At 43.7% G+C, this 16795-nt stretch overlaps 2 protein-coding genes across 2 annotated transcripts in view; one reads left to right on the top strand and one right to left on the bottom strand.

Moving 5' to 3' along the window:
* The first annotated feature begins 869 nt into the window (after window positions 1–869).
* LOC111979257 (ras-related protein Rab-20) lies at window positions 870–12214 on the top strand. Its single transcript, XM_024009675.2, has 2 exons — window positions 870–1406; window positions 11051–12214. The coding sequence occupies exons 1-2, from the start codon at window positions 1139–1141 to the stop codon at window positions 11641–11643; spliced, it is 861 nt and encodes a 286-aa protein (XP_023865443.1). The 5' UTR covers window positions 870–1138; the 3' UTR covers window positions 11644–12214.
* Window positions 12215–12262: 48 nt separating this feature from the next.
* Window positions 12263–16795, bottom strand: part of LOC111971672 (collagen alpha-2(IV) chain) — a gene marked incomplete at its 5' end in the record, with an annotated part of 146523 nt that continues 141990 nt past the window's right edge. The window contains 9 exon segments of the mRNA XM_070446347.1: window positions 12263–13677; window positions 13909–14195; window positions 14417–14608; window positions 15029–15145; window positions 15310–15456; window positions 15590–15688; window positions 16031–16192; window positions 16329–16445; window positions 16553–16750. Coding sequence (XP_070302448.1) covers window positions 13423–13677; window positions 13909–14195; window positions 14417–14608; window positions 15029–15145; window positions 15310–15456; window positions 15590–15688; window positions 16031–16192; window positions 16329–16445; window positions 16553–16750 — 1574 coding nt within the window.

The raw sequence follows: 16795 nt of genomic DNA, 5'->3' as shown, positions 1-16795 counted from the left end.
CTTAGTGGGACTTTAATTTGTTTTTCAACAGGACAATGACCAAACTCATATCCAGGCTGTGTAAGGGCTATTTGACGACCAAGAAGGAGAGTGATTGAGTGCTGCATCAGAAGACATGGCCCCCACAATCACCCGACCTTAAGCCAATTGGGATGGTTTGGGACGAGTTGGACCGCAGAGTGAAGGAAAAGTAGCCAACAAGTGCTTAGCATATGTGGGAACTCCTTCAAGACTGTTGGAAAAACATTCCTCATGAAGCTGGTTGAGAGAATTCCAAGAGTGTGTAAAGCTGTCATCAAGGCAAAGGGTGGCTACTTTGAAGAATTTGTTTAACACTTCTTTTTGGTTACTACATGATTCCATATGTGTTATTTCATAGTTTTGATGTCTTCACCATTATTCTACAATGTAGAAAATAGTTAAAGAAAGAAAAACCGTTGAATGTGTAGGTGTGTCCACACTTTTGACTGGTACTGTATTTACCTATTTATGTGTGCATTTATTTATCCATTTAATTCTGATCAAGTCAGCTTTGGTCCTCCATGCTTAAAAGAAACTCCAACGAAAAAGCATCATATGATGCAAAATGAATCATACTGGGATGATTTCTGTATTTTGAAAGTTACATATCAATGGACATATGAAACAAATACCAAAATATAGTTTTTCGGTGGAGTTTCCCTTTAAGTTCTCCTAACCTGCTATGAAAAGTAAAATCTGATGTTAATTTGACTAAATCTGGATCCCTTCTATCCATGACCCTATCCATGACCCTCCGTAACCTGATTCTCTTAACCTGGTACGTTAATTCTCATCACCTGCTGCGTAAATTCTCCTAATCTTCTTTGTAAAAATTTAATCTGACATCAATTTGACAGAAGCTGGATCCCTTCTAGCCATGACCCTTCAAGCTTTTAAATCAACGTCCGGTTTCATCACAATTGTTGAAGTTCACTTTCAACAAGTGGACGAGAGAGAGGGAAGAGCTGTGGTCGTCTAACTTKACGTGTTTGTTATATCGAGATGTTGATTGTTTAATCGCTTGAATTATATCGAACACCCAGGACGATTTCGGTGGGTTTTATCGGTTGATGTCAAAATGACAACGTGCACTTTATCTGTAAACTAGTGCTTTTAAATGAAAGTAAAGTACAGCATTGAGTGTGTCTCTGCTAGACCGCTGAGGAGGATTGCCAAGCGGCGCGGGTCAAGAACCATGCCCGAACTTTCCAAGATGAGGAAGCCCGACGTCAAAGTTGTCATTCTGGGCGACATGAACGTTGGGAAGACCTCGCTGCTTCACAGGTACACGGAGAAGAAATTTAAAGACACCATCAGCACCGTCGGAGGGGCGTTTTTCCTCAAACAATGGGGACCCTACAATATCTCCATTTGGGACACTGCTGGTAAGGTGTTCAATATTGACTTTTTTTACGTTTAGTAAGTCTTAGACTTTAGTTTCCTCAATGTTTGATCTCCACCGCCTGTTTTAAAGAACCTCTACACGTTTAAAAATCAGTGTAGCCTGACATTATTTAATATAATTAGGCAAGTCAGTTAAGAACACATTCTTATTTACAATGACTGCTATCCCAGCCAAACACGTACGACGCTGGGCCAATTGTTTGCCGCCCTATGGGACTCCCAATCACGGCCGGTTGTGATACAGCCTGGAATCGAACCAGGGTCTGTAGTGACTCCTCTCTACCACTGAGATGCAGTGTCTTAGAGCGCTGTGCCACTTGGGAGCCCCGTAGGCTCTTTACAATGGTCAGCTCTGTTGTTGATTTCCAGTGTTGACTTGTGGAGAGCATGTGACTACACCACCTAAGGGTTGTTTGGCCTGCACAGCTCCTTTCATGACTGAGTGTTAGATTAGTGATCTGGTTTACCAGTTTAAATAAACTACTGAACAAGAATCACAATGTCAGACAAGTCGATGCCTATTACGTTTTGACTAGATCATATTGTGCAGAGTCAATAAAATTGCCTTGAAATCATGGCTAATTCATTCATTCCCCAAAACCCATATCATGTTGTAGTTGGCAATGTGGATGAGGTTATAGCACATGATTTTATATAGTACTAAAACGTTATCTGATGCTCAGGGACAGTAACATTACATTTTATATTGCTACATTCATGAAAGGTTAGGCTATATATATCATTCAAGATCTGGTGTTAGGCATTGGGCTGGGGGTTGCCAGAAGATACCGACCCTACCATTACGCTTGTTTACACTGAGCTACACTAGGGTCAGATGGCAGTCATGGTTACATTAAGACACTGTGGTGCCAGAGCGAGATATGGGTTGGAAAACCTACCTCAATGCAGCGACGGGATATGCCACTGTACTCCATGTTAGTTATCCGTACTGATGCATAGAGAAGATTTGAACTACTGTTTGTTTTAAAGGAGAACTGCCCTTTTCGTCATCATGCTACAAGACATGACCAAAAGTATGTGGACACCTGCTCGTCAAACATCTCAATCCAAAATCATTGACATTAATATGGAGTTTGTTCCCCCCTAGGCTTTCCACTAGATGTTGGAACATTTTTATGGGTACTTGCTTCTATTCAGCCACAACAGCATTAGTAAGGTTGGGCACTGATGTTGGGCGATTAGACATGGCTCGCAGTCGGCGTTCCAATTCATCCCGATGGGGTTGAGGTCAGGGCTCTGTGCAGGTCAGTCAAGTTCTTCTACACCGATCTCATCAAACCATTTCTGTATCGGTCTTGCTTTGTGCAAAGGGGGAATTGTCATGCTGAAACAGGAAAGTACTTTCCCCAAACTGTTGCCACAAAGTTGGAAGCACAGAATCGTCTAGGTCATTGTATGCTGTAGTGTCAAGATTTCCCTTCTGGAACTAAGGGGCCTAGCCTGAACCATGTAAAATAGCCCCAGACCATTATTCCTCCTCCACCAAACATTACAGTTGACACTGCATTCAGGCAGGTAGCTTACTCCTGGCATCTGCCAAACCCAGATTCGTCTGTCGGACTGCCAGATGGTGAAGTGGGATTCATCACTCCAGAGAACGTGTTTCCACTGCTCCAGAGTCCAATGGCGGCACGCTTTACACCACTCCAGCCGACAATTGGCTTTGCGCATGGTGATCTTAGGCTTGTGTGTGGCTGCTTGGCCATGGAAACCCATTTCATGAAGCTCCTGACAAACAGTTATTGTGCTGACGTTGCTTCGAGGCACTTTGGAACTCGGTAGTGAGTGTTGAAACCGAGGACAGATGATTTTTAGGCTCTACACGCATCAGCACTCTGTGGTCCTGTTCTGTGAGCTTGTGTGGCCTACCACTTCGCGGCTGAGCCGTTGTTGCTCCTGAATGTTTCCACTTCACAATAACAGCAATTACAGTTGCCCGGGGCAGCTCTAGCAGGGCAACGATCTGACTTGTTGGGAAGGTGACATCCTATGACTGTGCCACGTTGAAAGTCTGAGCTCTTCAGTAAGGCAATTCTACTGTGAAATGTTTGTCTATGGAGATTGCATGGCTTTGTGCTCGATCTTATACACCTGTCAGCAAAAGGTGTGCCTGAAATGGCCGACTCAACTAATTTGAAGGGGTGTCCACCTACTTTTGTGTGTGTATACATAGAGTAGCTAGCAGTAGCCACCGCAGCCATTTTGGAATAGTCAGTGTCAGCCAATCAGCTCCTTTTTGTTGTTGAACGTGATGTGTCATTTCCTAATGGCTGATATGCCTACTACTGCCTCGCATGAGGACAAAAAGGCAGTTTTCATGGAAAACTGGAACTATTTTAATCTACTCGATAGAGCAGTGTGGATAAAGGTCAAATTTGTAGTACAGTGGCATATCCCATCATTGCATCCACGGTGTCTTAATGTAGGTTAACCATGTTTACCTTCCGACCTCAGTGTAAACAAGCGTAATGGTAGGGTCGGCATCTTCTGGAAAGGCTGGGGGCATTACCCAACAGCCAACACTGTTGAATTTGAATGATTTTTACCAAATGTACAAAATCAAGGACCAGTTGATTATAAAGAGACAAAATGCAACAAATCAAGTCAACATTTTGTAATGATGACAATCGGTTTATTCCTGTGTTACCCAATCATAGACTGCCATCTCAGGGTTACCCAATCACAGTTGCACAAGTCTAGAGGTGGTGCACGTAATGCATTATGCAATCGTGACTTAATTACGATATTGAATTCACCAGAGTTTCATTGAATGAGGTTTTGGTTGTTTAGACCTGAAATTTTTCAGAAAGACACAGGCCTGAACTCTACATTCAGTGTTTTTGAAAGCCCCCAGGCTCTCATCATAGGTTGTAACCTGGAAAAAATGACAGGAATTGGTTTGGTCATCTGTATCAAATTGGCACTTTCTGATATTCTATAGTAACAGGTTAGATATGACGTCCAGATATATGACCTACATTTTGACCATCCTGGGTCCATATTTACCAAGAGTCAGTGAACTTCTATTTAGCGATTTCCTTACGAACTCTAGACAAAAATAGACCATGATTTGGGAGAATTTATAGAAAAGTAATCCTTAGAATGGTCCTTTTTGTAGGAAGGATTCTTGACTTATATTTGACATTTATATCTAAATCTATAATTGAGAAATTATTTGGCAAATTTATAACATTTTGGGCTTACCCAAGCCTCCTTTAAGACTCCGTAGTGTTTCATCTGTAAGTGCCACAAAGCCTGAATTGGTGTCATATGACGCTTTACCGCTTGCTCTGTAATATGAGTAGTATTTTGATTTAAGTAATATTTGATTTTGCATTAATTTATGAATATTGAGAACAGTTTTGATTCTGCAAAAGTTTCATGATACTGTTGAACATAATATACTCTATGGGCATATCAATGTTCCGAAGTGGGATCTCTGCTACTTTTTGAAGTTATGGCCCATTTTATACAGAGAAATTGTCACAGTAGRCAATGTAACCAATCACAGGCCTCTTTTTACTTGTATCAATGCACATTCTGCAAATCACCAGCAGAGGTTGACCATTTTGAATCCATTTTCACTTTGTAATTCTTACGAATTTTGATAATAACTCTAAAAGTAGACTTGTGCACTTATCATTCACGGCAGCTAAAAGAAAGGTGACTTGGTCATATGAGACTACAATGGGATATAATGACTATTAGCAACATGATTTTGGTCAACTTACCGCAAGAAACTGGTGACAAAATGCTCAAATGAGTGTGTTTAATTTACTTTCACAGCATTGTCGTATGGGGTTTAGGCCTAACTCCAGTCAAGTGACTGTCTGTGATGTTGATTTAGAAAGGTAGAAAAACCACTTAGGCACATAAACACTATTTTCCGTCCCTGCTCCATATCCCCATGACCTCTCTGCAGGATGCTGTTGTCTTTAGTCACTCACTGGGTTAGGGTTACAGTAAAGGGCTTCGCTTTCTGACTCAGTCACAGTGCTATGTCCACATGAGGTTAAAATAGGAAGTTGATCTAGTTATATGATTGTGCAATTAAGGCATAAACTGTTTGGGAGTGGATGATTGACAGAAAATAGTAGGGCTCAGATGTTGTAACTTCACCCAAATCCTCAAATCTCTGCCCACGTAGGGTGTTCAACCATAAAATGCTTATTTCATTCAATGTTTATGGAGATATGTTCATGCAATAGAGAATTGCATCAGAAATACAATAGTGTTTGGACTATCATCTATCTCGCAAACAATTTCAAAGTTTTTGCTGAGTTAGTTCATTTAAGGAAATTGGTCAATTGAAATAAGCTCATTAGGCCCTAATCTATCGATTTCACATGACTGGGCAGGGGTGTACTGGGCAGCCAGGCCCACCCACTGGGGAGCCAGGCCCAGTTTCCCCTCAAAAGGGCTTTATTACAGACAGAAATACTACTCCCAAATTCTCTAAAACAACAGATGGATAATCTTGACAATGGAGAAATGCTCACTAACAGGGACGTAAACAAATTTGAGCATAACGTTTTTGCTAATGGAACTTTTTTGAGATCTTTTTTTTTCAGTTCATGAAACATGCGACCCACACTACATGTTGCATTTATTTTTGTTCAGTATAGTTCAAACGATACTGAAGTTTTACTCAAAATGTAGCATGGTTATAGTGAATATAGAATGTTGTTATAGTCACAAAGTGGTCGCTGCTTAATCGAACTGTCACGGCTCCATGGTCAGAACGTCAACTGGCAAGCTAGCTAGTGGCTGCAGGTTTGTGTGTGATAATGTGCTATTTCTAAATAAAATCTGTGGAAAACAAAATAGAGTAAAACCGATATGGCTGTAAAACGCTGCTAGATAGCCAACTCGACTTTATCCGTTGTAGCCAAGCTAGCTGGCTTGACACTCAGTAATGTTCATTTACCATGCTTTTCGGGCCAACTGGACATTCCTCTCGCCCATCCCGGTCGACTCCTTCTTGCCTACTCCTTGTCTTCTTCTTGGTTCAAAACTAGATGGCTGTAGTCAAGTGACTTATTGTCAAAAGCAAACCACTTGTAACACAGCCACCTGGTGAAGGCAGTCAAGGGCTTAGTGTTCCAAAACTGATCTTCATTGTAAAGGGTTTAAACACTGTTTACCATGCTTGTTCAATGAACCATAAACAATTAATGAACATACACATGTGGAATGGTCCTAAAGACACTAACAGCTTACAGATGGTAGGCAATTAAGGTCACAGTTATGAAAACTTAGCACACTAAAGAGGCCTTTCTACAGTACAGGATGGCAACAACTGCCCGAGTTACACCAGGAATGCATAATTCCTCCAGTGCCCAGACTGTCCACAATCATCTGAGAGAGGCTGGACTGAGGGCTTGTAGGCCTGTTGTAAGGCAGGTCCTCATCAGACATCACCGGCAACAACATCGCCTATGGACACAAACCCACCATTGCTGGACCAGACCTGACTGGCAAAAAGTGCTCTTCACTGATGAGTCTCGGTTTTGTCTCACCAGGGGTGATGGTCGGATTCGCGTTTATCATCAAAGGAATGAGCATTACACYGAGGCCTGTACTCTGGAGCGGGATCGATTTGGAGGGTCTGTCATGGTCTGTGGCGGTGTGTCACAGCATCATCGGAATGAGCTTGTCATTGCAGGCAATCTCAATGCTGTGCGTTACAGGGAAGACATTCTCCTCCCTCATGTGGTACCCTTCCTGCAGGCTCATCCTGACATGACCCTCCAGCATGACAATGCCACCAGCCATACTGCTCGTTCTGTACATGATTTCCTGCAAGACAGGAATGTCAGTGTTCTACCAAGGCCAGCGAAGAGCCTGGATCTCAATCCCATTGAGCATGCCTGGGACCTGTTGGATCGGATGGTGATGGCCAGGGCCACCCCCCCCCCCCCAGAAATGTCTGGGAACTTGCAGGTGCCTTGGTGGAAGAGTGGGTTAACATCTCACAGCAAGAACTGGCAAATCTGGTGCAGTACATGAGGCGATGCACTGCAGTACTTAATGCAGCTGGTGGCCACCCCTGAACTCAATGTTACTTTTGATTTTGACCCCACCCCTTTGTTCAGGGACACAGGGAACTTGTTCAGTTTGTCAGTTATTGAATCTTGTAATGTTCATACAAATATTTACACATGTTAAGTTTGCTGAAAATAAACACAGTTGACAGTGTGAGGACGTTTCTTTTTGTGTGTATATATACACACAAAAATTAATCGGTTGACCTCTAATATATCGGTCGACCTCTAAAATATTCATATATATATATATATATATATATATATATGAATGAGGTCGACCGATTTAATCGGAATGGCCGATTTTTAATTAGGGCCGATTTCAAGTTTTCATAACAATCGGTAATTGTGGACTCCGATTTTGCAGATTTTTATTTATTTTTTATATATATATACTGCTCAAAAAAATAAAGGGAACACTTAAACAACACAATGTAACTCCAAGTCAATCACACTTCTGTGAAATCAAACTGTCCACTTAGGAAGCAACACTGATTGACAATACATTTCACATGCTGTTGTGCAAATGGAATAGACAACAGGTGGAAATTATAGGCAATTAGCAAGACACCCCCAATAAAGGAGTAGTTCTGCAGGTGGTGACCACAGACCACTTCTCAGTTCCTATGCTTCCTGGCTGATGTTTTGGTCACTTTTGAATGCTGGCGGTGCTTTCACTCTAGTGGTAGCATGAGACGGAGTCTACAACCCACACAAGTGGCTCAGGTAGTGCAGCTCATCCAGGATGGCACATCAATGCGAGCTGTGGCAAGAAGGTTTGCTGTGTMTGTCAGCGTAGTGTCCAGAGCATGGAGGCGCTACCAGGAGACATGCCAGTACATCAGGAGACGTGGAGGAGGCCGTAGGAGGGCAACAACCCAGCAGCAGGACCGCTACCTACGCCTTTGTGCAAGGAGGAGCACTGCTAGAGCCCTGCAAAATGACCTCCAGCAGGCCACAAATGTGCATGTGTCTGCTCAAACGGTCAGAAAGCGACTCCATGAGGGTGGTATGAGGGCCCGTATCGGCTTTTTTGGTCCTCCAATAATCGGTATCGGCCACACACAAACTAAGACTGAATTTCAATATCTACTCTCCCTGACATTTGTTTCAGTTTTCATTGTGAATTTCTTGTGTATCAAGTTGATTTTGATTGGTCCAAAGTGTGGAAATACCTCAATGTTACCAACGCTGAAATATGAGGAGACACAACCAAGAGCTGTGTAGTCTAAACTAGTAATGATCACAACAAACTAATGCCCTTATTTAATCAACACTTTTGTACAGTCTAATGATTAATTGTATGTGATTCATAATATAGGCTAAGAAATAGATTCAGACATTAATTTAGTAGCATGCTCTTGAATTTACCTGCATTTCACTACATTCTAGAGCGGTGTGTGAATTCCGTACAGCATGGTATACCCAGACTGGTGAAACAGCTTTGATTCTGCAATCATTGAAAACAATGAATGAATGTCAGCCAAGTCTATGATATCACAAACCAAACAAATGAAAGGGTGGCATCACAAGATTGGTTCCTTCTGTGTACCCAATGGGTGTTCCTACTGTGATTTTTTTTTTTTTTACAGCGGACTCATGTTATAACGCTTTGGGAGGGTTAGCTTTTTAGTATAGCCAACAGTACAAATGTAAAAACGAACGCATACTCCCAAACACCTACTACTCACACGTACACTTGTCCACACATTCAGTCTCACTTCAACCAAAGGATGTGGTTGCCTAAACATGAGACTGTTACCATGGTTACTCCATGGATATCAGTCTGAAAGAAGTCGCTGTAGAGGGCTCCATAGTCTCTACAAGGCAGAATGTTTAATACAATTATATTTACACTTGTAGTAACTTGACAAGGAATGCCCACACGCATTTCTATATTACTTTCCTTTATTTTCAACCTAAGAAATAAAAGGTGTACAAATGCAGCAAAGCGATACAGCCCAATCAACGTGTGATAGTCGCCTTGTACAGATACGACTCTGGGTGATGACCTCATCAAAGGGAAAAGGCCACGGTCAATGCCAATAACCATGCACACATGAATAGCAATCATACTATACTGCAGGTAAGTACAATACATATTCAATGTAATTATTTATATAGTGTCCACACCAACATTTTACCTGTACATGCTGTTGGGCCTTTTGACGGTAGGAGGTGGAGCTGTCGTATCCACAGGAAAGTGTTTACCTAACTTTTTGCTGTGCCGGTAGGTTCTGTCGCTTGTCTTTTCTACCTGTTGACTCAGTGCATCACATGCACTATGTAAACAATACCTGAATGTAACCGCATTCTGGCTAGTAGAGGTCATGAGAGGAAACTTGAGAGGAAACTTTCCTGACCCAAACACTCATTTCTGCCTGACGTAGAATTCTATGCCATTCAACATCACTTCTTCAGGTGGCAGTAGCCTCAGTGGGCTCGTAAACAACTGGACGTTACGGTTTTCAGGATTGGTTGAGCAGTGCTGAAGAGAATATGCTCCGCCGCCTATTATCATTTTTTTGTTATCAAGACCAGAATGTGGGGGATCTAGTTTCAGGCATTTCTTTCAAGCTACGTTAGGTTATAGTAGTATTTATAATAAACCGACAATTACAATCCTGGAAATTTACACCTTTACATAGTTCAACTTCCTGTAGAAGTTACACAGCCAGTTGCCGGCGGCTGCTCAGTCACATGACAGGGAGGTGACTGTGTAGCGGGTCATGGTGACGGCATATGATTCAACCGCCCACTCACCCATAACCTACTCACTGGACCTAATATAACCCTGCAGTGTTGACTCATGCTGTACAGACACACCAAGGGGGGGAGGGGTGTGGTTTAGTGTGTCCATGATCAGCACTTGTCATCCTGACAGGCCCTCCTCCCAGCAGATGTATCGTCTTTTACCCTGCTTCATACTGTCTGTTTCTGGGCAGAATAGGACCCTAGCCCCACTGCCCCGCACTGACTTTTTACCCTGGAGAAAGTTCTTTCAAACAACAATCTTCCCCTCCCCTAACTCGGTTGATCCTAGGGATATGTCTGTCAGCATACTCGATTTCAGCTCAGTTGGCTCTCCTTATTTGGTGGGTTTTTATGTCAGGCAGGCTACTCCTGGATACTCAGGCCTAAGGTTTAATTACTGTACATACTGTATCTTACAACCTGTGAAACATTTAATTTGGACCTTGTTCAAAGGTTCCCTGGATTTTTGCACATATTTTGGCTGTGACCGTGGAGTGTTCAGAACAAAGTCTCCAAGATAAAATCGCTTTACTTAAACAAACACACACTGAAGAGCTCTTGCATATTTCTACAATGGTTGCTTTTGTTTTTCAGCTATTCTCTCTCTCGCTCTCTCTTGGCTACCTGTAGTTTGGAAGCCCATTATATTAAGCTTGTGAATTTGTCTGTGGTCGTTTTTGCCTTTTACTTGACATTCATTGGTCTATATAAGAACACAATCATGAATATATTTTGACTCTTGTGTATGCAACTACTCTCCTATGTGCTTAACGTGTTCTGATCATTCTTTCCGGTGTGTCCCCCAGGTCGGGAGCAGTTCCACGGGCTGGGCTCCATGTACTGCCGGGGTGCTGCTGCTGTCATCCTCACCTACGATGTGACCAACTGGCAGAGTCTGGCTGAGCTGGAGGAGCGCTTCCTGTCCCTCACTGACACTGCCAATCATGACTGCATCTACGCCATCGTGGGCAACAAGGCCGACCTCACAGACCTCCAGGCACAGCTGGGAGCCACCCAAGACGGCCTGACCGAGGACCAGAGAGAGGAGGACGGGGAGAGGCCCAGGGTGCCTTCTGCCTGCCCCACCCCTCCAGCCTCTCCCGTCTCCCTGTCAGGGGTGTCGGTCAACAAGCAGGTGAGCCGGGAGGATGCAGTGGCGTTGTATGGGAGGATCCTGAGATACAAGGGTATGGAGGAGACGAACAGCCTGCCTGCTGAGAAGATGTGCTTTGAGACCAGTGCCAAGACTGGCTATAACGTGGACCCTCTGTTTGAGGCTCTGTTTGACATGGTGCTGCCCTCCATCATCAGGAAGAGGACTGAGAGAGAGGGATCACCCACCGTGGACCTGGATGAGTGCAGCGGGGCAGGGAAACGGCCCAGGGCCGCCTGCTGCTAGGGACTACCGAGTTTTAGACTGTTCGTAAAGAGGAGTTTTCATGCCATCTCCATGTTGCTCTCCCAAGAGATTCTAAGATTTGTCAGCGTTGACCGATTTGATACACATACTTTCAATCATTATTCTTCCAATGAGATGCCGAGGATTGTTATGGAGTAAGGAGTTCTTGGATTTCTGAGGCTCTGATGTGCATGTAATTGACTTCTGGCCAAAATGGTGTGTAGTTTGTAAATGGACTGTTTAGAAATCAATCACAGATTATTATTTTCTTGAATGAGAATGTCACATGCCTTTTTTGTTCAACAGCATGAATTGTTTGACTACCAGGGTGGGCACACTGAATTGTGAAATTAATCTTATTGTAAGGATGTTTTTAAATGTTTGTTTAACAATCAGCTTTGTTTGCATTGGTACGTTCTGTTACATGTTTTATTTTATTACATCCTTTTTTACATTTCATCTGCACCTAATCTACACTGGACAATGTGCATTATATGTAAGACACATTTTAAACGTGCTTGATATTTTCAAAGATGATACCATAATAAAGATTCTCATTTTGAAATCGTGATGTAGTTTGAGCTGAGGTGTGAAGGTCAATGCAAATTCAACAATCAAGTACAACAAACAAAACAATTTATTTTAGTTATGACACCATTACAATACATTTCTATTGATTCAACATAATTACATTGAACAAATGGCCAAATAAAGCCGTTCATCTGAAGTGGCTGGAAATGTACAATATAAAACTGGTGTTATTCTTTTAATGGCCAATTCAACACAGACTACTTCCTAGGACCTAGAATGTGATAAACAAATAAATGCTCTGGAGGGATCGCTGACCAGATTTTGTTCAACCAGTCCTCGTAGCTTAGACTTTGGACAGTCGTTGGCATTTCTGTGCTGGCTTGATTCCAGCAGAGACTGAGCTGACTGTTCATATGAAGAATGTATACTGGGGAAAATGTGTTATGGGAAAAACAATGTTTTTAGTTATGAGCAAATTAAGTTCATTCAGCAGATGTAAATCAGTGCATTTTGTGATCAAAGCAATGTGCGAATGTAAGATTTGGGTAAGAGCTGTAAAATATATTGATACATACAGTTGATATATAGCGAACAAACACAGGCAACAGTTTGCACAGTGGCTCTTATGTTATGTGCGAACACGATGTAATTGGTTGAGGGTCAGTATTAGTGAAGTGGCAATAGCACTTATACCTGAATAATAAAACAAACACATTTAAAAATAAAAAAAACATAACTGAAGCAGTACACAATCAATTTAGTCAATAATTTGATAACTGAAGCAGTGTGTACACACGGGCATCTTTGGTTGTTTCAGCTGTATGTTCTTGGTATGGTCAGTTAAACATGTTTGGTGTATAATTATAGCTGAGGTAATAAGTTAGAGAGAGCACCATAACAAATAGGACAAACAATTAAAAAGAGCATTTACATGTATATTTCATATCGCTGTTGACTTTATGGCAGGGATTTTTTTCTTAACACTTCTCTCCACTTGAAGCGTTCACACAGTCCTTCAGTCCTCACAAGCCAAGGTTCGGGGGAGTAGGATGAAGCTGCCCCATAGATGCTGATCTAAGGTTAGTTTTGCGTTTCTGCTTCATGGCTACAGTTAGGAATTGGGGAGGGTAAGCTAAACCTAGATCTGTGCCTGAGACCGAAGGCAATAACTACCTGAATTGTTTGGCAGGGGGGTATGGTCACAGGAAGGTACATCACAGGGTCAACGGAGACTTAGGGTGAGCCAGGTCACAGGTTCTTCATGCAGACCTGACAACGGCTGATGCGTGAGAGGAGCTGGCCTGCTTTCAGGGTCTCTGAGGCAGGCTCGGCATGGAAGGACTGTTCGATGGAGGTGAGCCAGAAGCTGTGTTTGTTGGCGAAGTAGTGGCAGGTGCCCTTGGCCCCGTTACACTCGATGAAGGGCGTGGTACGGAAGTCCTCCAGACAGGAACCAGGAGACGACAGAGACTGACCCCCACCCTCGTCACCTGCTGCCGTGTGCTGGGGGGAAAGGGGGATGAACACTGATACGAACGTCTTATTCAACTTCCTACCTATGGAATTTATATTCCCTGACATGAAAGAGCTGAACAGATTAAAGCAAATTCCCAGTAGGCTTCAATCATATTGCTTTCACCTGTCCTGCGTTTTCAGATCAGTAGAGATGAAGAATGGGAGACAAGGAGAGGAGGGCACTTCAGATCGTGTAGAAAAGGAAGCAAAGAGACTCACCATGAGGAAGGAGTAGCCAATCCATAAGCTGCGCCAGCCAGCAGGGCATTGTGGGATGGTAATATCCTGGCTGTGCACGGCGATGGCAACGGACGGAGCTTCGCACACAGAGCAGCGGCTGATGTAGGGTTTGATATCACCTTCCTCCACAGGCATCATGGGAAGGGGCGCGGTGGTGGACAGCCAATATGATTTGTCGTTGCGGCTGGCGTAGTAGCAGACGTCTCCGGGGTTGCAGTACAGGAAGGGCATGGTGTTGAAACGAGGGAGGCAGGAGCCCGCCAGACCTGGGATCGACAGATCAATTCAATCAACCGATTAATCAATTAACCAACAAATGTATTCATATAAAATGATGACGCTGAGCTATAGCCACTACAGGCAAACTTGAGACATCCTTACTTGTTCTATCTGCCAATCAAATCTGAATAGATACGAGTATAACCCAATAATCATGTGGTGTTTATTTGAATTTCCTGTCTTTTAGTTTTTCTTATCTCTTTCTCACCTAGGTCCTGGTTGTGGGCCTTCTCCTGGCCCTCGAAGTACAGCAGACTGTAGCCGTCCCACAGCTTCGACATGCCCACGGGGCACATGGGGGTCTGCTCTGATTGGCTGTGCTTCACCAGCAGGTATCCCACGCTCACACTGCGGCCCGGCATGCCATGCAACCCTGTAGTACCTGGGTTACCACGGTGACCTAGAGGTCAGAGAGAGAGAGGTTCAAATGCATCTGTGCGTTATATATAAAACATGTGCAATGTTTTTGTCTGTTTTTTTTTCTAAATGTTTGTGTGGTTAAAATGTATTTACATTAAAAACATAACATTTCCGGGTCTAATAAATCACACCACCATAAAAACAGTAAATGGAATAGTGGATTTAATTTGTTTCAGCATCCTAAAATCCCTTTATCAGTAAGCTAATTACAGAACTAATAATCACTACAGGCCATGGGTCATTTCTCTCATAATACACTAGTGGCTCATTCAGACCAATAACACTCTTTGATCCAAAGAGGGGGGAAACCATCTCCCCATCTCCCTCTCTTAATCCAGGCCTGAGTGCTRTAATTCTAATATGCCCCGTTGCCCTGGCACACCTGCCATACTGTACCTACCTTCCATGCCCTGCAGACCAAGATGGCCCCTCCCTCCAACATTCCCACGGTACCCAGGGGTACCTGGTCTGCCACCCACCCCTGGCATCCCCTTCTGCCCCTGGGGCCCGAAGTAGCCTGGAGGGGGAGATGGGGAATAGGGGTAAAGTTTAAGGGGTAAGGAAGTAGGAAAATGGGGGGAAAAAAGGTCAGAGAAAAGTTAGCTAATCCCACAGAAGCAACTGTATATAGAACAGTCTATTATATTGACAACAATACAACACTGTAACACATTCTCCTACCTGGATCTCCAGGGGGTCCTTTCGGGCCGCTTTCCCCTCGTACCCCCTCCGGTCCTCGGATACCCTGAGGACCTGGAGCACCCCTCTCTCCTGGCATCCTGGGGGGTAGTGGGGCTGGGCCCTGGTTACCTGGGGCTCCTGGATAACCTGCAGGACCAGACCAGGCCACACACAGTTCGTACGTGAGAAACAGGCAACTTTCATGATAATGTAGGTGATTTTCAGGTGAATTATATTGATGAGCAGAGTGATATCAAACAGAGTGAGATGACATCCTTACCTGTGAGTCCAGTACTTCCTTTTGGGCCGGAAGGACCTCGGTCTCCTTGGAAACCAGACCTACCAGGAAATCCCATCATCCCTTGACCTCCCTTCACACCTTTGCGACAAAAGCCATGGCTGTTACTTTTACTGTTTCAGTGAAAGATTAAACAGCTCAATATTCCCTGTCTGTCAAAAGTGAAACAGATAACAAAACATAATTCTGGATTGTATTTTGGAATTTCTCCTCTATACTATAATCTATACTATAATCCTACACTCTTATGAAAAAGGGTTCAAAAAGGATTCTTCGGATTTCCCCATAGGGTAACCCTTTTTGGTTCCATGTAGGAATTACAAAAAGAATCCAGAATGATGTTTTGTTATTCTACGGGGACAGCCAAAGAACCCTTTTAGGTTCTAGATAGCATCTTCTGTTCTAAGAGTATATGATCCGCACCTTTCTTCCCAGACACTCCGCTCTGTCCTTTGTATCCTGATGGTCCCTGATCCCCCTGCTTTCCTTTCAGACCAGGGAATCCAGTGACGCCATACTGGCCAGCTAAACCCTTCTCTCCATATTGAGAGGGCTCACCAGGGAAACCACGGGGCCCAGGGAAACCTGCAAAACAAAACAACCATTATTAGCACACCAAATACACACACAAAACACTTCACACACTACACATCCCAGAGGATAAAAACTCAGTCAATCTACTCTAAATCTACACATTCCACTCCGTCATTGTCTACTCCACCTGGCAGTCCTTTGGGTCCAGGGAAGCCAGGTTCTCCTGATGGTCCGGGTCTGTCTGAGGTGCCCTCTGGCCCTTGGGGGCCCTGAAACCCTGGGGGTCCCACCTGGCCCTGGTCACCTAAGGACAAGAAGAGAAGAGGGAGGTCTTAGACACTATAAAACACAAAATGTCCTCCAAACTTTGCAACAAAAATATGCAATGTTTCTTTAGGAGCAGTGACTAACCTGGTTGTCCTTGAACTCCCTTCAAACCCAGCGATCCGGGTGTCCCGACCTCGGAGTTGGGTATACCTGTCTCTCCCCTCGCTCCCTTAGCACCGGGGTCACCTGGGGTTCCAAAGTTATCCTGACCTGGAAGTCCGGGGATGCCCTTCTGACCCTTCAGCCCATCCAGTCCGAATATACCCTTTAGTCCCGGGAAACCTGCAGAGAGGAGCAGATCAAACACAGTGTTAAGGCAAAGGTTTT

This window comes from Salvelinus sp. IW2-2015, linkage group LG2 (assembly GCF_002910315.2).
Source record: "Salvelinus sp. IW2-2015 linkage group LG2, ASM291031v2, whole genome shotgun sequence".
Taxonomy (NCBI): domain Eukaryota; kingdom Metazoa; phylum Chordata; class Actinopteri; order Salmoniformes; family Salmonidae; genus Salvelinus; species Salvelinus sp. IW2-2015.
Note: the sequence above shows the minus strand (reverse complement) of the source record. Positions and strands in the feature narration are given on the sequence as shown.